Genomic DNA, 21,353 nt, shown 5'->3' on the forward strand with positions numbered 1-21,353 from the left:
TGTTGCCAGAAGGCACTTAGCATTCACTGCACGATAAAGTAGCTACAAAGAATGAGTTCTGTAAGTGTTGACAAGTGTTACAAGGTATATGGAGAGATTGTATGGTAGTGGACTGAATGCCAGTGTTCCACATGTGGGTGAGGCAGAAAGGAAAAGAAAAGACAATTACCCCGAATTGCTGGGGTGCAAACTGACAACCAATTAAGTGCTGGCTCACTATGCAGCTGTCACTAACCCTCCCGATACCCTGGTGGGTAGATACCTGGGAGTGGATATGGTAGCAAATGAAAACAAAGAAACACAAGTGAATCATATGGTAGGTGCATGGGTGTAGGTTCTGAAAGCACTGAGGTATTGGCAATGTGCAAATGCTGGACAAAATATTATGATGTAAAAGAAGGCTACAATGATGCAAACATCTCATCATAAATATTTACAGTAAAATAAGATGAATGAATAAAATGGTAATAAAATGGGGTGAATACAGCAGGAAAAAAGGTAGGATATCCTAAAAATGAGGGCTTCTGGAATGTGTATATGTGCACTTACTTATGAAGAGGGCCATATGAAGTATAATCTGTGTGAACAATCTTGCAGGATTATGATAACATAACATAATGATTATGCATCAATTCATTTAACAATCACTTATGGTATAACAGTCCAAAGCCACTGTATAAATCACCACAATACAAATAATGTCATGTCATGACCATCTAACTTCTATGGAGTTATCTTTTATTACATCATGCTTCCTAAAAAACATTTAAGCCCTCTTACAGCCTCTTAAATCACTGAAGATCTCATTGTTTGGTTCAGCACTCTTTCCCTTCTGCTGAACACTTTATGCACATCAAACAAGCTTTCAAGCATCACCCGACTATTGTTTTATCACCTGGTACAGTAATTTAAAAAATTTCAAAAATTCAAGATTAAAATTATACAGGATAAAATGAAGTTTATGTTGCTAATTCAAAAGAAAAAACAATAGGGCAACTGAACCCAAAATTATTATTCAAACACTTTATTTTTTCAAAGAAAAAAAATTTACACTGTACAGTGGAATAAACCAGTAATGACTGAGACAAGTGCCGCAGCTTTGAGCAAAAACAACATGAACCTTAATGAGATCTTAAAAGAGATGAAAGTTGAATGTGTGGTGGTAACATGCCTACAAAATATAATTTTGAATTTTGAGCATGTGATACCATAAGAACACAGTCCTTTTCCAAGTACAAAATTTAGTCTCACTGAGGCAAAGAACATTCAATTATCCTGAACAGCAAAATGAAAACCACAACCTACAACAATTCAAACTAATTCATCTCACACAGGAGATGACAAATATTTTACAAGGAATACCCATGATTTGGAACAATGTAGAATTTAAGAACTTTCTAGTCATAACGACCAATGAAAAAACTAATGGGTCTAGCTGGCATGAGATAAGAGGTAGCAGTGATACACCCATATTAGGCAAGTAATGCTACTGTCTGTTACTTGCGTACTGAATACTGCATTCAGTCCAGTTGCTAGACTCAATGACCATCCAGTATCGTGCAAATACGATTAAAAATTCTATCAACTCTATACATTTACATCTTTTCTTGCTGTTACAGCAGGGCAACACATCACTCTTCACTAACCAATTCAGGTGCTGGCCATCCCCTTACTTTCATGTGAAAAAACTCTAACAGGAACATTAGGAACATTTGCCTGAGAATTCTTCATGTTAAGTCTGGCTACCATTTAAATGAAGGCAAGAATACTTAAGGAAACAATATGTTTTAAGTCTCATGGATGCTTATAATAATGTATATCCACAATACTTAGTCAAGAATAAAATCTTGAGATATTTTGTGGAGCACATGCTATGAAATCAACTTTGTATCCTAACAACTGCAATAATTCAAGACCTAGTGCTTACGATATTTGCAAGACATAGCTCTAATATCAAATCATAAGTTTTGGTTATCTGTACAGGAATAAAAAAACATATTTGGCCTTCATTATTCCAGTATATATCATAAATTTGTGCTTAACAGAATATACAATCACTACTTAACCCAAGAGTTATTGCAGCCTTTCTCTCCCATGCCAACTACAACAATTACAGGTACAAAGGACTCACTAAACATTTCCTTAGCTATTGCAATATTGTACATATAAAATGCAATATATGAGGGAAAAAGAAGTAAAATAAAAGGATGATACCTTTTACTGCCTTGTGTTACTGCAAAACCTGTTTTAGCCATCAGGAGAATTAGACCCTATAATAACATAATGAAAATAAGACAAATTAAACAACATGCAATACTAATAAATGAAATTTCCATCTATAAGTGTTATTAATGCCACAAAGATCAAAAATAGGTTTCCTGTCCAAATAGTTAGTGGTATGAACTTGCCATTATTAATTGGGAGCAATCACAGCCTTTACTTAGCATTTTTTATCCACAACTTCTAGGTTTTATCATATAATCAAGTTCAGAAGAAAAGGTGTTCATGATATCCCACTTAGTACTGTACTCAAAAGATTCCCTAAAAAAAAAAAAAAAAAAAAAAAAAAAAAAAAAAAAAAAAAAAAAAAAGGGAGGGGGAACTAGTAAGGCACACACAAATGGGAAAAACAAAGAAGCTGTTCGTCACTATTTTCAATGAAACTGAAGTAGACAATGATATATGAATAGCAAATGAAAAATGCAAGAAATAATTTAGAAAACTGAAACTTCTAGCTGGAAATGAAATGAAAAATGAATGTCACATAATGGTTCAACCTCTGGCTATGGAAAAGGGAAATGTATAATTTATTTACACAAACGTCAATAGTAGTTTTCATCAATTTAACCACTGTATCATACTGCCTGGTCCACTTCTTCTCTTATCATGAAACTGGAATATTGGCTTATGATGATGTTTCTCAATTGTCTTCACTACACAAAGTACAACCATATCTTGGATACATGAGGGTAGGTAGTTGGTCATCCGCCATAATAAAGTCTTGACAGACCAAAAGTTTATCTGGACCTCAAGTTTTCCAGTACATTCATGAAAAACACCTTTTTGCTTTCCATCTCTATCACTTTGAAAAATGCTCCATTTGTTCACATTTCAATGGAAGAACAAGCTTCAATGTCTAAGCTACATTCTTTTCCAAGTTCAATATTTTCTTGTCAGAGCACCATGTATGAAAACTATCACTCCAGTAACACAACTATAAACATTTACTTCCCCTTTAAAAAAGTTCTGGGGAAGTCTGTCTCGATACACTGCGGGTCACTCTACCACCTGGCGAGGTTTGTGTTGAAATGGTTCTTAATTCTGTAGGGGCATGCACGAGTAGATCAGCTACTTCCCGTGCTGAGACGAGTCTCTTGGGTCTCGTCCATCTCTTGTATCCTTCATCAATCAAAATTAAATAGTAAATCAGCTCAACACATATAAAGTATCTAAGACAGCAATACTGAAATTGCATACAATAGCAATATTGTAATGTATAAAGAATTTACTGAACTATACTATATTATACTCATTACAATAATTAGAAAGTGTTCTAAATTAGATTAAGGTTAAAGGCATTGTCAGGGCATGAAAACCTAAGTTAAAATTGAAAATCCTTTCAAGGTAAAAAAAGTAAAACAATACTACTCAGTATCTAATAACTTTGCAAGTCACTCCTAAGGAAATGAAATTACTTTACCTATTCAAAAATGTCGGCCTTATTTTCAAAGCATATGATCAATAGTTACATGTGCAGCATAGTACAGCTGGTTCAACTGCTACCTACCAACTTCATCGTAAATTAGCAAATACAGTGAAATCCACTTTTATGCCCTGTATATACATAAGTGCCCAAACACACACACATATACATTTAAATGCATACATACATATACATACAATGACATATACATATACACAAATGTACATATTCACACTTGCTGGCTTCATCCATTCACGTCGCCAAACATGAAACAGCATCCCCAACCTCCCGACAAGGTAGTGCTGGGAAAAAACACAGAAGGCCACATTTGTTCACACTCAGTCTCTTGCTGTCATGTGTAATGTACCGAAACTACAGCTCCCTTTCCACATCCAGGCCCCACAAAACTTTCCATGGTTTACCCTAGACATTTCACACGCCCTAGTTCAGTCCACTGATAGCACGTCCACCCTGATATACCATGTTGTTCCAATTCACTCTATTCCATGCATGCCTTTCAACCTCCTGTATGTGCTGGCCCCGATCCCAAAAAATCTTTTCCACTCCATCCTTACACCTCTAATATGGTCTCCCGCTTCTCATTCCCTACACCTCTGACACATATATCCTGTCAATCTCTCCTCACTCATTCTGTCCATGCGACCAAACCATTTCAACACACCCCCTTCTGCTCTCTCAACCACACTCTTTTCTATTGCCACACATCTCTCTTACCCTTTAATTAATTACTCGATCAAACCATCTCACACCACATACTGTCCTCAACACATCACACTCCTCCATAAACTCTATCTATAGCCCAAGCCTTGCAACCATATAACATTGCTGGAACCACTATTCCTTCAAACATATTCATTTTTGCTCTCCGAGATCATGTTCTCGCCTTCCACACATTCTTCAATGCTCCCACTCCCCCACCCTGTGACTCACTTCCACTTCCAAGGTTCCATCCGCTGCTAAATCCACTCCCAGATATCCAAAACACTTCACTTCCTCCACTCTTTCTCCATTCAAACTTACCTCCCAATCAACCTGTCCCTCAACCGTACTGAACCTAATATATACATATAATTTTATTCATTATTCATTATACTTAATCACTGCTTCCCCTGCGAGTGAGGTGGCGCCAGGAAACAGGTGAAAAATGACCCATCCATTCATATACGCATTTATATATACATAAATGCCAATACTTGTACATATACATATATATTTTTTTTTTTTTTTTTTTTTTTTTATACTTTGTCGCTGTCTCCCGCGTTTGCGAGGTAGCGGAAGGAAACAGACGAAAGAAATGGCCCAACCCCCCCCATACACATGTACATACACACGTCCACACACACAAATATACATACCTACACAGCTTTCCATGGTTTACCCCGGACGCTTCACATGCCTTGATTCAATCCACTGACAGCACGTCAACCCCTGTATACCACATCGCTCCAATTCACTCTATTCCTTGCCCTCCTTTCACCCTCCTGCATGTTCAGGCCCCGATCACACAAAATCTTTTTCACTCCATCTTTCCACCTCCAATTTGGTCTCCCTCTTCTCCTCGTTCCCTCCACCTCCGACACATATATCCTCTTGGTCAATCTTTCCTCACTCATTCTCTCCATGTGCCCAAACCATTTTAAAACACCCTCTTCTGCTCTCTCAACCACGCTCTTTTTATTTCCACACATCTCTCTTACCCTTACGTTACTTACTCGATCAAACCACCTCACACCACACATTGTCCTCAAACATCTCATTTCCAGCCCATCCATCCTCCTGCGCACAACTCTATCCATAGCCCACGCCTCGCAACCATACAACATTGTTGGAACTACTATTCCTTCAAACATACCCATTTTTGCTTTCTGGGATAATGTTCTCGACTTCCACACATTTTTCAAGGCTCCCAAAATTTTCGCCCCCTCCCCCACCCTATGATCCACTTCCGCTTCCATGGTTCCATCCGCTGACAGATCCACTCCCAGATATCTAAAACACTTCACTTCCTCCAGTTTTTCACCATTCAAACTCACCTCCCAATTGACTTGACCCTCAACCCTACTGTACCTAATAACCTTGCTCTTATTCACATTTACTCTTAACTTTCTTCTTCCACACACTTTACCAAACTCCGTCACCAGCTTCTGCAGTTTCTCACATGAATCCGCCACCAGCGCTGTATCATCAGCGAACAACAACTGACTCACTTCCCAAGCTCTCTCATCCCCAACAGACTTCATACTTGCCCCTCTTTCCAAGACTCTTGCATTTACCTCCCTAACAACCCCATCCATAAACAAATTAAACAACCATGGAGACATCACACACCCCTGCCGCAAACCTACATTCACTGAGAACCAATCACTTTCCTCTCTTCCTACACGTACACATGCCTTACATCCTCGATAAAAACTTTTCACTGCTTCTAACAACTTGCCTCCCACACCATATATTCTTAATACCTTCCACAGAGCATCTCTATCAACTCTATCATATGCCTTCTCCAGATCCATAAATGCTACATACAAATCCATATACATATATATGGTTGTTTAATTTGTTTATGGATGGGGTAACAATTGTTAGGGAGGTGAATGCAAGAGTTTTGGAAAGAGGGGCAAGTATGAAGTCTGTTGGGGATGAGAGAGCTTGGGAAGTGAGTCAGTTGTTCGCTGATGATACAGCGCTGGTGGCTGATTCATGTGAGAAACTACAGAAGCTGGTGACTGAGTTTGGTAAAGTGTGTGAAAGAAGAAAGTTAAGAGTAAATGTGAATAAGAGCAAGGTTATTAGGTACAGTAGGGTTGAGGGTCAAGTCAATTGGGAGGTAAGTTTGAATGGAGAAAAACTGGAGGAAGTAAAGTGTTTTAGATATCTGGGAGTGGATCTGGCAGCGGATGGAACCATGGAAGCAGAAGTGGATCATAGGGTGAGGGAGGGGGCGAAAATTCTGGGAGCCTTGAAGAATGTGTGGAAGTCAAGAACAATATCTCAGAAAGCAAAAATGGGTATGTTTGAAGGAATAGTGGTTCCAACAATGTTGTATGGTTGTGAGGCGTGGGCTTCGGATAGAGTTGTGCGCAGGAGGATGGATGTGCTGGAGATGAGATGTTTGAGGACAATGTGTGGTGTGAGGTGGTTTGATCGAGTAAGTAACGTAAGGGTAAGAGAGATGTGTGGAAATAAAAAGAGCGTGGTTGAGAGAGCAGAAGAGGGTGTTTTGAAATGGTTTGGGCACATGGAGAGAATAAGTGAGGAAAGACTGACCAAGAGGATATATGTGTCGGAGGTGGAGGGAACGAGAAGTGGGAGACCAAATTGGAGGTGGAAAGATGGAGTGAAAAAGATTTTGTGTGATCAGGGCCTGAACATGCAGGAGGGTGAAAGGAGGGCAAGGAATAGAGTGAATTGGATCGATGTGGTATACCGGGGTTGACATGCTGTCAGTGGATTGAATCAGGGCATGTGAAGCGTCTGGGGTAAACCATGGAAAGCTGTGTAGGTATGTATATTTGCGTGTGTGGACGTATGTATATACATGTGTATGGGGGTGGGTTGGGCCATTTCTTTCGTCTGTTTCCTTGCGCTACCTCGCAAACGCGGGAGACAGAAAAAAAAAAAAAAAAAAAAAAAAAAAATCAACATGTACACACACATACATATATACACATGTACATATTCATACTTGCCTTCACTCCATTCCCAGAGACACCCCACCACACAGGAAACAGCATCACTGCCCCTTGCTTCAGCAAGGTAACGCCAGGAAAACAAGACAAAAAAAAAAGGCCACATTTGTTCACATTCAGTCTCTGGCTGTAATGTGTTATGCACCGAAACCATAGCTCTCTATCCACATCCAGGCCCTACAGACCTTTCCGTGGTTTACCTAAGACGTTTTACATTCCATGGTTCAGTCCAATGACAGCACATCGATCTCGGTATAGCACATTGTTCCAATTTACTTTATCCCTTGCATGCCTCTCACCCTCCTGCATGTTCAAGCCCCGATCACTCAAATTTTTTTTTCACTCCATCTTTCCACCTCCAATTTGGTCTCCCACTTCTTGTTCTTCACCTCTGACATATACATCCTCTTAGTTAACATTTCCTCACTCATCCTCTCCACATGTCTAAACCATTTCAACACACATTCTTCTGCACTCTCAACCACACCTTTTTTAATTTCCACACATCTCTCTTACCCATTTGTTACTCGATCAAACCACCTCACACCAAACACTGTCCTCAAACATTTCATTTTCAAACCATCCACCCCCCTCCATACAACCCTATTGGTAGCCCAAGCCTCATAACCAAACAGGAGGGTGAGAGGCATGCAAGGAATAGAGTGAATTAGAATGACGTGGTATACCGGGGTTGACGTGCTGTCAATGGACTGTACCAGGGCATGTGAAACACCTAGAGTAAACCATGGAAAATTTTGTGGGGCCTGGATGTGGATATGGAACTGTGGTTTCTGTGCATTACACACACCAGGTAGAGACTGAGTATAAACAAAAGTGGCCATTTTTTTTTTTTTTGCCTGTTTTCCTGACATTACTTCACTGACTGACACAGGGGGTGGTGATGCTGTTTCCTGTGGGGCAGGGTGGGGCTGGGAATGGATGAAAGCAAGCAAGTTTGAATATGTCAATGTGTGTATATGTCTGTATATGTGAATGTAGATGTATGCATATGTGTATACAGTGATATGCATATGTATGTATGTACGCGTACGTGCATTTATGTGTGTGTGGATGGGTTGTTTTTTGTTTCCTGGCACTACTTCACTGACGTGGTAAACGGCGATCAAGTATAATAAATATAAACCTTTTTTGTAATGCACGGTGTATATACCATAAGCTAAATCTAGCAAAGTGCAAGAAAGTTCCTCTCATGGGAAGTGTGTACACTTAACTTCCTCCTATGACAATTCACTACTAAGTAAAGCATCTAACAATATAAAAAATCTTTATGATTAATTAAAGTAACAACAGAAATCCTTATCTATGTTCTACTGCAATCCTATAAAAGCAGGTAACAAAAGCATCCTTAAATGTAACAATGTTCTCCAAGATCAATATAATGTGTAATACTAAAAAGTAAAACCTACAAAATCTGCCATTTCCATACCTAGTGCTTTCATCAATAACAAGCAATTATCCTTAATATATAATCTTGCTCCTTTTATAAATGTTACTTTTATACATACTGTGTATCCCTAAAATCTAATTTGAAAAAGCTGTTTTGTTTCTATACACTTAGGAAAAGTGCTTATGAAAAAATAATAATACTGTTAGTTTTACTATACCCATGGATTATATTGCCCTACACCTACCAACACAAACACATAAATCAAAGGCACTTCACAAGAGAGCAAGGAGAGAGACTTGGTATACCCTTTTACTTATAAGGAAGATAAAAGCTTTCCCTTTTTAAGCAACACAAAATATGCCGCTTTATGAACACTGTGACACACTATATTTCCATTGCCCTTTGCAAAGCAATATCCTATATGTAGCACTATACTCTAATCTATAATGTCAGTAGAGTCCTGAATAACAGGTTGAACCACAACTTTATCCTTTAATTGCAAGCTTTGACCGGGTGACAACTGCATAAGACGACAGGACGCTGGCCACACAGCTCCAGGCGTAGGAAACCCAACGTCGCCTTTTGGTGTCTGTTAGGAATGACTGCAGTAAACATTTCAATTCCCATGTTACTGAGACTGAAATGTCATTTGAGTTATGTGTATTTGTCTTCCCATCCATTATTAACTGACATGCAAGTGCAAGTGAACCTTCTATAGCTTATTGTTTGCTTTATAGATTAAAAGAGCAAATATACATGAGAAAAACCAGAGCTAAGAGTGAAATTCGAATAGGATGTCCATACAACAGGAGACACTAAAAGAGGGACAGACAGATGCGACACATTTTGAGTAAGTCTGGGAATAGTTCTAGAATGAAATACTACTGATGATTATACATATATATAAGAACATTATCTCGGAAAGCAAAAACGGGTAAGTTTGAAGGAATAGTGGTTCCAACAATGTTATATGGTTGCGAGGTGTGGGCTATAGATAAGAGTTGTGCGATGGAGGATGGATGTGTTGGAAATGAGATGTTTTGAGGACATTATGTGGTGTAAGGTGGTTTAATCGAGTGAGTAATGAAAGGGTAAGAGAGATGTGTGGTAATAAAAAGAGCGTGGTTGAGAGAGCAGAAGAGAGTGTGTTGAAATAGTTTGGTCACATGGAGAGAATGAGTGAGGAAAGATTGACAAAGAGGATATATGTGTCAGAAGGTGGAGGGAAGGAGAAGTGGGAGACCAAATTGAAGGTGGAAAGATACGAGTGAAAAAGATTAAGTGATCAGGGCCTGAACATGCGGGAGGGTGAAAGGCGTGCAAGGAATAGAGTGAATTGAAATGATGTAGTATACCAGGGTCAACGTGCTGTCAATGGATTGAACCAGGACATGTGAAGCATCTGGGGGAAACCATGGAAAGTTTTGTGGGGCCTGGATGTGGAAAGGGAGCTGTGGTTTTGGTGTATTATACATGACAGCTAGAGACTGAATGTGAACGAATGTGGCCTTTGTTGTCTTTTCCTAGTACCACCTTGCACATGTGCAGGGGGAGGAGGTTGTCATTTCATGTGTGGCGGGGTGGCGACGAGAATGGATGAAGGCAGAAAGAATGAATATGTACATGTGTATATATGTATATGTATGTATACGTTGAAATGTACAGGTATGTATATGTGCATGTATGTTTCTACATGTGCATATGTGGTGACAGAAGACTGTAACCTTCACAGAACAGCTGACTAAACTTAAAGAGGGACAATGTGACTCACAAAAGGCAAGTGTGGAACTTGTGTTTTCTTTTAAGAATGTTTAGGATATACTTGGAAGAAAAAAGTGAAATGCCTTAACACATGGCTCTAGAGCATGCTAGGGTTGCAATGAAAGAGAGGCCTCATGGATGGCAGTGTGAAGACTCAGGGGTATATGTTAAGGTATTTAATGCAGAGAGGGGATTTTATCAGTAAATGTAAGCATGTACACAAGCAGGATTGGAATTATTCCTGATGACACGGGATCTGTATCAAGAATGTTTCCATGGTTAATGGACAGGTGGGGGGCAGGAAAATGTGACAGCCCTTATTACTGACTCCAGAGAGAAAGTACAGAAGCTAGTGGCAGAGGGTATTGTCAAAAGCAAAATTCTAAAGTAAATATCAAAAAAAGGCATGGTAGAGGGTACTGTCTAAAGCAAAATTTTAAAGGAAATAAAAAAAAAAAAAAAAAGGCAATGATGCTGCAAGGTGGTGAGCAAGGATGCTTTATGTGCAAGTTTAACTAGAGAGGACTTGGAGAAAACCGGAGTGGCTTCAAGGGCCTTCAAGTGGATGTAATGGTGTATGGAACCAAGAAGGGTGAAATTAATTACAAGATGGAAGTATGGTTAAAAGTCCTAGATGTGTCATGATGGACAAGAAAGCAAAGGGATATGATGGGCATGTTCAAGGGTACAATAATTCCAACAGTACTGTACAGATGGTTAACTGGCCTTTAACACAAAGGAAAGAGAGACAGCAGATGTGCTGGAAATGAGATGCTTGAGGAAAACATAAGGAAGGCTGATTGTGCAAGCAATGACAGGGTAAGATAGGTGTAACGAATGCAGTTTGAATAAAAGGCTGACCAGACTGTATTGACAAGGTTCAAGGATATGGAAAGGATGAGCATGGAGAGCCAAAAACAGAGAGAGAGAGAGAGAGAGAGAGAGAGAGAGAGAGAGAGAGAGAAGGCTTTGGTGTATAAAGTCCTAACATTCAGAAGGGGGAAAGGTAATCAGTGAATGAAGAGAACTGAAGGTTGAGTGATGTATATGGGGTGTGATGTGCTGTTAATGGGCTCCATTAGGGAATATGAGGCACTCCAGGTTAACCACATAGATTGCCTGTAGATGACAGGCTGTTTTGATACTTAATACACATAAGAACTAAATGGGATTTGTGTGAATAAAACCACGATTTGTCTTCTTGACACTGTCTTTCACATGGGGGAAGGAAATTATGATTCTTTTTTTTTTTTCATACTATTCGCTATTTCCCGCGATAGCGAGGTAGCGTTAAGAACAGAGGACTGGGCCTTTGAGGGAATATCCTCACCTGGACCTCTTCTCTGTTCCTTCTTTTTTTTTTTTTTTTTTTTTTTTTTTTTTTTTTTTTTGGGGGGGGGGGGGGGGGGGGGGGGGGGGGGGGAAATAAAAAAAAATATGATACGCGTACATATTTTCTTATTACCCGACTGTCTTTCCTGCTTCAGCAGGATACGCAATCAACTATTCTATACGTAAAAAGGTAACACACTAACTTTTCTTATGTAAACAACTTGAGAATGGAAAATTACATAAAACATGTAGAAAATTCAGCTCACAGTAAGCATTATGTATAATAAAGCAAATGTATATGCAAACCTTAGCTATGCTGAGTTAAGAGACTATACAGAAGCACAAAAATATTAACAGAACCTGGAAGTTATGTTAAGCTGAGGGAAAAACATTAAGCTGTTGATAATAAAGCAACCCAATAAGCTGAAAAACCAAGTAGCATTCAGTAATACCAAAGCAAAAGGCATTATGTTTAGTTCCTATACACCTTCCACCTCAAATAATGGAAGAGGGAAGACAAAATACATGGATCAACTGTGAAGCCTTGAATAAACTTAGAGAGCTTCGCAGAAGTATTTTTCACATATGCAAATGACAATATATTGAAGCAAAACAGAACCAAGAATAATTATTACAATATTCTAAGTGGTAAAAAAAAAAAAAAAAAAAAAAAAAAAAAAAAAAAAAAAAAAGAATTCCATGAAGAGAGCATTCAAGGAATTACTGATTACAAGATAACGAAGTTGCTAATCACACAAGTGAAAAGGCTCAAGTGCACAAAAGTGATCTTCAATGAATTAAGTCCCTTGAAAAAACAAGATCTTGATGATGATGCTATCTCATTAAAGGTGAAGAGGTTGAAGTGTACAGCAGTGATCATAAATGAGGTGAGGTCCCTTCACATTTCAAACTTAAACAATCACACATTCTTTGAAAGCTCCAATAAACATATTCCAGTCTCCTTAACATTAACATCATCTAGATATGAATGAATAATGACCGTATCCTAGACTTTCAAACCAATGTACCATGTATGTACCTACTGTCGAGTGTGAACAGCAATCAAAGCTGAAAAAACAACAAAACACTGATAGCTCAAAAATCACTTCCTGCAGACATTGAATTATCAGCACTTTGTTGAATTTACAAGCATATGAAGACTGTTTGTGGATTTCAACATGTCTAATGTTCTGAATATAGCCCATGGGTAAATAATTAACATCAATAATTACATTTCAAGTACATATCAATCTGGTACAAGTACCCCTACTTTAGTACTCCACTTTGTACCTGATAAAAAATCATTCTGAATGGATGGCATATTCATACACGACCAAAACTAACTATAACTTACCAAAAAGTTTCCTTCAATGCCTTTTTAGCCTGTCTGAAAAGAGAAACATCCTATTCTATGAACATAGAAAAATTTCTGATTAGGGTAACTTACCTTTAACATTTTTTAATGTATCATCATTTTGTGGGGCTACATATGGAGGGGAAGGTGCAGTTGGTGAGTAATATACTGTTGCATCATTTGAGTCCTCACTCTCCGAAGATTCAAACATCTGAGGGGAACCTACACCCGAGGAAGAACTTGAGTAACAATCTGTTTCATTGTCTGAACTTGAAAGCCTTTCTGCACGCCTTCTCATCACTGCTTCCATCTCTGGGGTAAACTGTGTTGGAGCATCTTCACTGGCTGGACTACTTCTGTAACTGTAGCAATTGCTGTACACAACAAAGGAGATGGAAAAATTATAACATCCACAGGAACTGTTTAACTATACACACACACATATATATTATTATCATTATTTATTTTGCTTTGTCGCTGTCTCCTGTGTTAGCCAGGTAGCGCAAGGAAAGACGAAAGTATGGCCAACCCACCCACATACACATGTATATACATACACATCCACACATGCAAATATACATACCTATACATCTCAATGTACATATATATATACACACAAAGACATGTACATATATACACATGTACATAATTCATACTGTCTGCCTTTATTTATTCCCATTGCCACCTTGCCACACATGGAATAACAACCTCCTCCCCCCTCATGTGTGTGAGGTAGCGCTAGGAAAAGAACAAAGCCCCATTCGTTCACACTCAAGTCTCCAGCTGTCATGTAATAATGCACCGAAACCACAGCTCCCTTTCCACTTCCAGGCCCCACAGAACTTTCCAGGGTTTACCCCAGACGCTTCACATGTCTATGTCTGTGTGGTGGGGTGGCGATGGGAATGAATTAAAGGCAGACTATGAATTATGTACATGTGTATACATGTATATGTCTGTGTGTGTATATATATGTATACGGTGAGATGTACAGGTATGTATATTGTGTATGTGGGTGGGTTGGGCCATTCTTTCGTCTGTTTTCCTTGCGCTACCACGCTCACATGAGACAGCGACAAAGTAAAAATAATAATGTCTATGTATATAAATACTTACATACTTGGGAAAGTACTGAGAAAGTAAAGCAAGCATGGACAAGAGAAGTGTGAGGTGGGTTGGCAAAAAGGGTTGCAAGTGATGGGATGATGAAATTATGCTGTACATTGGGAACAAAAGGATTTTGTATAGGCATTTACTACATGGAAGGAGTGCAAGTGATTGAGAGTTGTACAAGAAAAAGTGGCACGAGGTCAAGTGGAAGCTGCAAAGGGCTAAAAAAAAAAAAACACTAAAACTAAGAACTAGATTAAGCTGTATCAGCAAAATTTTACATGAAAATATGTTAATTGCTTAGGAATAGTGAGAGAATAAATGGAAAGACTGGTGAAGGATGCAAGCATAAAAAATAATATCAAGCAGAAAAAAGAGGAGATGGCGCGAGTACTTTGAAGGACTGCTGAATGTCTGACAATAGGGAGGCAAAGGCAGAGTGTATAGGTCAGGGTAACCAAAGTGAGAGTCATGGTGATTTGGTGGAGAGGAGTGGTGATATGTAAGACGAAATATGGTATGGCTGAATAGTGTATGAGATAACTTCTGAAGAAAGAGGATGACTCTGTTGTTGACTAGATAGTCAGGATTTTCTTTATCATGTAAATACAGAGTTCCATGTATGGGGAATACATGAATCAGAGGTGGAGGGAACAAGAAGAGGGAGGCCAAATTGGAGGAGGAATGATGTGGTGAAAGGCTGTCTTCCAGATATGATGGGTAAATAATAGTCATACTATCGAAAATTTGGAAATGTACAATTGGGAGGTGAGTTTGAATGGAGAAAAACTGGAGGAAGTGAAGTGTTTTAGATATCTGGGAGTGGATCTGTCAGCGGATGGAACCATGGAAGCGGAAGTGGATCATAGGGTGGGGGAGGGGGCGAAAATTTTGGGAGCCTTGAAAAATGTGTGGAAGTCGAGAACATTATCTCGGAAAGCAAAAATGGGTATGTTTGAGGGAATAGTGGTTCCAACAATGCTGTATGGTTGCGAGGCGTGGGCTATGGATAGAGATGTGCGCAGGAGGATGGATGTGCTGGAAATGAGATGTTTGAGGACAATGTGTGGTGTGAGGTGGTTTGATCGAGTAAGTAACGTAAGGGTAAGAGAGATGTGTGGAAATAAAAAGAGCGTGGTCGAGAGAGCAGAAGAGGGTGTTTTGAAATGGTTTGGGCACATGGAGAGAATGAGTGAGGAGAGATTGACCAAGAGGATATATGTGTCGGAGGTGGAGGGAACGAGGAGAAGAGGGAGACCAAATTGGAGGTGGAAAGATGGAGTGAAAAAGATTTTGTGTGATCGGGGCCTGAACATGCAGGAGGGTGAAAGGAGGGCAAGAAATAGAGTGAATTGGAGTCATGTGGTATACAGGGGTTGACGTGCTGTCAGTGGATTGAAGCAAGGCATGTGAAGCGTCTGGGGTAAACCATGGAAAGCTGTGTAGGTATGTATATTTGCGTGTGTGGACGTGTGTATGTACATGTGTATGGGGGGGGGGTTGGGCATTTCTTTCGTCTGTTTCCTTGCGCTACCTCGCAAACGCGGGAGACAGCGACAAAGTATAAAAAAAAAAAAAAAAAAAAAAAAAAAAAAAACCTATCGAAAAATCAGAGCTAGTAATGTGCATGCATAATGCGGGGCAAAATCTTAAATGTACTAACAAAGAGCAATGGGTGCTGACTTGATGTGAGTTGACGTGTGTCAAGTGCTCTGACTGGCCCATTAAAAAAGAGGCTCTTGGCATGCTGTGAGAGTTCACTCAAGACTTTTGAGTGGCTTTTTTGGATTCTTTTCCCTAGTAAGACGAGAGCTTCAAGATGCAAGCAAGAATGCTACACTGAAACAGTGCTGTAAGGCATATCCATTTTCACCCTCCCACATAATGAACCTTCCACACCTTACCTTATGCTCCAAGAATCTACGCCCCCACACCCAACTTCTGACACTTGAACTTAAGTTCCATTCACTAACATGTCCACTCCCAGGCATCTAAATCACTTCACTACCTCTGCAATTCAAACTCAAACTAACTAACCTCTCCCTCTGCCCTGCTAAACCTTAAAACCTAATTTCTATTCACATTTACCATCAGCTTCATCCTTTCACACTTTCTCCCAAACTCAAACACTAGCTTCTGCCCAAATCTGCCAGCAGTGTTGTCATCAGCAAAAAACAACATGCTTGCTTCCCAGGCTTCCTCACTCTCTACTCACTACTCGACCCTCTATAAAGACCCTTGCATTTATCTACTTCACCAACCCATCCATAAGCAAATCAAATAGCCATGGTGACATCATATACCCCTGCCGCAGATCCACTAACCACTTATCCTCCTCTTAAACTACTCCCACACACACATACCTTACTCTCTCTACATAAACTCATCACTGCTTCACATAACTTTCCTTCTGCCAAATTTAGTTTTAAGACCTTCCACATGGGATCTCTATAAACCTTATCATAAGTTTTCCAAAGATCTATAAATGCCATGACCAAATCCTATATGTTTCTCACACGTTCTTTAAAGCAAATACCCAATACACGCATCGACTGCCACTCCTAAAACCACACTGTTCCTCCCTGAATTGGTGTTCTATATATGCCTTCATCTTCTCTCACCACTCTCCCATAAAACACACCAAGTTCACTCAAAAAACTAATACCTCTATAGTTCAAACACATAAATTTTTCCCCCTTGCTTCTATACAATTTTAAGGCACCTAACTATGTTCCATACATACTCTGAAATTCTTAATTATTTTAGCAACTTGACCTGAATTAAACACAATCACCCAAGTACCAGTCAAACATGCCTCCATACTTTTAAAAACTTCCCTAAATTTTTCACACAAAAAAAATGAACTTGCTTAAAATAGCCCTGTTGTACTTCACATACATAATGTTTCTTAGAGATCAAGCAGTGAGGATGTAAAACAAAATACTATTGCAAAAATTTCTAAGCAAATGTTCTGGATATTGCTTCAAAGTCCCTTAAATTAGCAAAGAAATAAGCAATTCTACATACAAGATTTCCAACATGACCTAATATTAAGAGCAAAATGAAAAGAAACTAGTGTGTGGACTTGTGCAATGGCTTTAATTTAAACAGCTCTATAACTTAGTGAAACATATCATCATAGGTGTTCAAATGCATTGTATGAATGAAGGGCTTCTTACCTATTATGTCGATGTCGTTTCTGGCATATGGGCGGAGATGCTGACTTTTCTCTTATCTTGTTCATGATTTCTATCATTTGTGGAGTAGGATTATCAAGGGATTTATCTTTCACAAGAGCCAACCTCTTAGGTCTTTGCTTTTGCTTGCGGGCAGCCATCTTCTGATTCTCTTTCTCAATCATTACCTCTTCTGTATCCATGCCAGCGAATTCTGGCTGACAGGGTTTACTTAAACTGATGCCAATCAGGGAGTGCCTCGGGCACGTTCTAGTATTCACCCTACATGGATTGAAGAAAGTGATGCCTTATTCAATGCCTATTCTTAGTTTTCCAGATATATTTCAATCATTTTATGCCGAATGCAATACCAAAAGCAGCTGCACTTATCATTTCACATTTTCAAACAAGTACAGGAATATAAACAGGTACACTTTGGCTTTTCATATGTAACAAGCTTTTTTGATGTGTACAAGAAAGGAAAACAACTAGGGTGGAAAACATACCTTTTATTTCTAGGTCTACACGGGGAGATGTTCGAAGTTCTCATCATCTTCTTGGGGGTGGATTGACCAATATTTTCTTCTTCTTCTGATCGTCTCTTGTTCGTTTTCTAGAATGTAAAAATTTTCATGGGGTTAGCAAGTTTTGGAACTCATGCACACAAAAAGACTTTAAATTTCATAATTTCAGAAAAAGCCAATATCAGTTTACACAAATATATATGCTAACACCCATGAAAATCTTTACTTACTTAAATCAATAGGAATTGCAAAAAAATAAAGCACATCTTTTAATCTTTATTCTTCAATACAGTACAATTCTACTGGAAAAGGGTATTATATTTCGTAATACAAAAATAAGCAAGGAATATATTCTTTAAGCTGATGTATTGACACACCAGAATCAAATACAAACTTATCCACCATACTAGGTACCTAAATAACAGTATCACATGTTGGTATGAAATACCTATAATAATCCTATCACATTAGAAGCAGAATGTGTTGACCAAAATAAGATGAGACAAGTAAAATTCTAGACTTCTCATGAAATCCAACAACTGAGCCTCTTTGATCCTTGCGTTACACTTGAATGTTCTTTCTCTATGACTGGTGATTTATCTTGATTTAACCATCCTTGATGGTTGCCTTCTGATCCCCCTTCTTGAAGTAGGTGTTAATTTACCCCTTTTCTGTAATGGCTGCTGCTCAATCTCTTTTGAATCTCCATTTTCTAATTCACTCATCTCTTCACTTTTTCGCTTGCTCACCTTACGTTCAGGATGCGACTTTAGTTTCCTAGACGCTGGCACTGGGGTTGCTGACATGAACACCAATTTGCCATCATCTTTGTAACCCCGTGCTCGAAGGCCTTCCCGCAGAATACTCCGGCACTTCTCATAGTCAGGTTTTTCATCAAAGGCTAAGCCGACCACATACTCTAGATACTTCCTCAGACCTACAGGTTTAAAACATATATAATTATTAGCCATTAAATCATTTACCACACTTACAAATAAAAAGCCACACCACATTACAAAGTATAAATAAATAAAAAAAATAAATAATCGTTTTCCCGCGTCAGCGAGGCAGCACCAGGAAACAGACTAAGAATGGTCCATCCACTCATATACACATATATTGGAAAGGATCACAATTTTGCGCGTGATCAAGATATTCCTGTTTCATTTTCCCTATGGACTCATAGGAATACACACAAATGTACATAAACACCCACATATACATACATATACACAGACATTACATATATACACATGTACATATTCATATTTGCTTGACTTTATCCATTCCTGTTGCTACCCCACCCTACAGGGAAACTGCATCACTATACCCTGCTTCAGTGAGGTAGCGTCAGGAATACAAACAAAAAGGCCACATTCGTTCACATTCATTCTCTAGCTGACATGTGTAATGCACAGAAACCACAGCTCCCTATCCACATCCAGGCCCCACAGACCTTTCCATGATTTACTCCAGATGCTTCACATGCCTGGCTCAGTCTACTGACAGCAAGTCGACAAAGTGCTTAGTAATGATGTATACATCTCTAAATACTTGGCAAATCATTTTGTTCAGCTCTTCTGATAAACCTGTTTTTCAATATATACTGTACAAAGAGTTAAATCAAAAAGACTAAAATCATCTACGTTCCTATCTCTATTCTATAAATTTTCTCAATGTTCTATACAATATCAATTAATCCTAAACAAATTTTCCATACATACCTGTTAACTATTTCCTAATTCAGTAAAAAAAGGTATCATCAAAATCTGACTTTAGCTTAATTACCCTTTAAAAATAATTTCATGCATTTGAATGCTATGGCACTTAACATAATAGGGGACCACTATATACATCTCATTTCATGCATCTAACAAACCTCAAATTATAAAATTTGTCAGATGTTAAGTGGACCTGAGCAGTTATGCTAATGTAATCAGCGTTCTGAATGAATCAAACTATTACACCTATCTACCCTTATTTCCAATACTCCAGTTTAAATAATGTGGTTTCGATATACAAAGTCTGTCAGCTCTTTCAGGAACATTACTCCACCCATGTCAAGTGTGTTAAAAGTAAAACAATATGACCACTTACTTTTACACTTTGTTTAGTATGACCATCATAAAGTACTTGTCTCCATTCATATTAACACATCTTCCCCCAACTGGCTTATATTTTTTGTGTACATGATCGCTGTTTCCCATATTAGTGAGGCAGCACCACGAAACAGACAAAGAAAGGCAAGGTAGTGCCAGAACAGCAGACAAAAAAGGGCCACAATCATTCACATCCAAGTCTCTAGCTGTCACGTGTAATGCACCCACAACTCCCTATCCACATCCAGGCCCCCACAGGCCTTTCCATAGTGTACCTTAAATGTTTCACATGCCCTGGTTCAATCCACAGACAACACATCGACCCTGGTATACCACATTGCTCCTATTCACTCTATTCCTTGCATGCCTCTCATCCTACTGCATGTTCAAGCCATGATCACTCAAAATCTTTTTCACTCCATCCTTCCACCTCCAATTTGGTCTCCCACTTCTTCTTCCCTCCACCCGACACATCTATCCTCGTTCATTCTCTCCATATGTCCAAAACATTTCAACACACTCTCTTCTGCTCTCTCAACCACATTCTCTTTAATAACCACTTCCCTCTCTTACCCTTTCATTACTTACTCAATAAAACCATCTCACACCACATATTTTCCTCAAACATTTCACTTCCAAAGCATTCACCCTCCTCCGTACTGTCCTTCTATACCAAGTGCCTAGCAACCATATAATATTGTTGGAACTACTATTCCTTCAAACATATCCATTTCCATTCTCCGAGATAACATTCTCTTTCCACACATTCTTCTTCACTCCCAGAACCTTTGCCCCTCCAAACCCTGTGACTCACGTCCACTTCCATGGTTCCTTTCACTTCCTTGAATTTTCCTCCATTCAAACTCGCATCCCAAGTAACTTGTCCCTCAACCCTGCTGAACCTAATAATCTTGCTCTTACATATTCTTTACCATTTCATCACCTTCAATACCTTCTACATGAAATTACCATCCAAACATACTTTTAATCTTGTGCCCTACTAATGGCTATTCTATCACAACACTTCTGCCTTCTCATATTTTCACTTTTCCTCATGTCTGTCATGCCATGCAAATTATCCATCTATAATGCTATCATTTCTAACCTGTAGTCATGATCTAAAGAACTGGAAAAAACTCCTTCATGGAAGCTTCTTGCACATTGAACAAAATCTTT

General features: G+C 38.9%; 1 protein-coding gene across 9 annotated transcripts in view; it reads right to left on the minus strand.

Annotated features, from left to right (window-relative positions):
- Positions 1 to 1,008: 1,008 nt before the first annotated feature.
- LOC139750946 (serine/threonine-protein kinase VRK1-like) overlaps positions 1,009 to 21,353 on the minus strand; it is a 205,252-nt gene continuing 184,907 nt past the window's right edge. For 6 of the 9 annotated variants that reach the window (XM_071665912.1, XM_071665901.1, XM_071665872.1 and 3 more), the window contains exons 6-10: positions 18,828 to 19,015; positions 18,061 to 18,167; positions 17,558 to 17,836; positions 13,362 to 13,642; positions 1,009 to 3,399 (exon numbers count right to left, since the gene is read on the minus strand). In XM_071665912.1, the coding sequence (XP_071522013.1) occupies positions 3,236 to 3,399; positions 13,362 to 13,642; positions 17,558 to 17,836; positions 18,061 to 18,167; positions 18,828 to 19,015 (1,019 nt within the window). In that variant the 3' untranslated portion in view covers positions 1,009 to 3,235. Of the gene's footprint in view, positions 3,400 to 7,338; positions 9,411 to 13,361; positions 13,643 to 17,557; positions 17,837 to 18,060; positions 18,168 to 18,827; positions 19,016 to 21,353 lie in introns of those variants that run through there. The other 3 variants (XM_071665938.1, XM_071665948.1, XM_071665930.1) reach the window with 2 other exon arrangements.

This window comes from Panulirus ornatus, chromosome 1, assembly GCF_036320965.1.
Source record: "Panulirus ornatus isolate Po-2019 chromosome 1, ASM3632096v1, whole genome shotgun sequence".
Taxonomy (NCBI): Eukaryota; Metazoa; Arthropoda; class Malacostraca; order Decapoda; family Palinuridae; genus Panulirus; species Panulirus ornatus.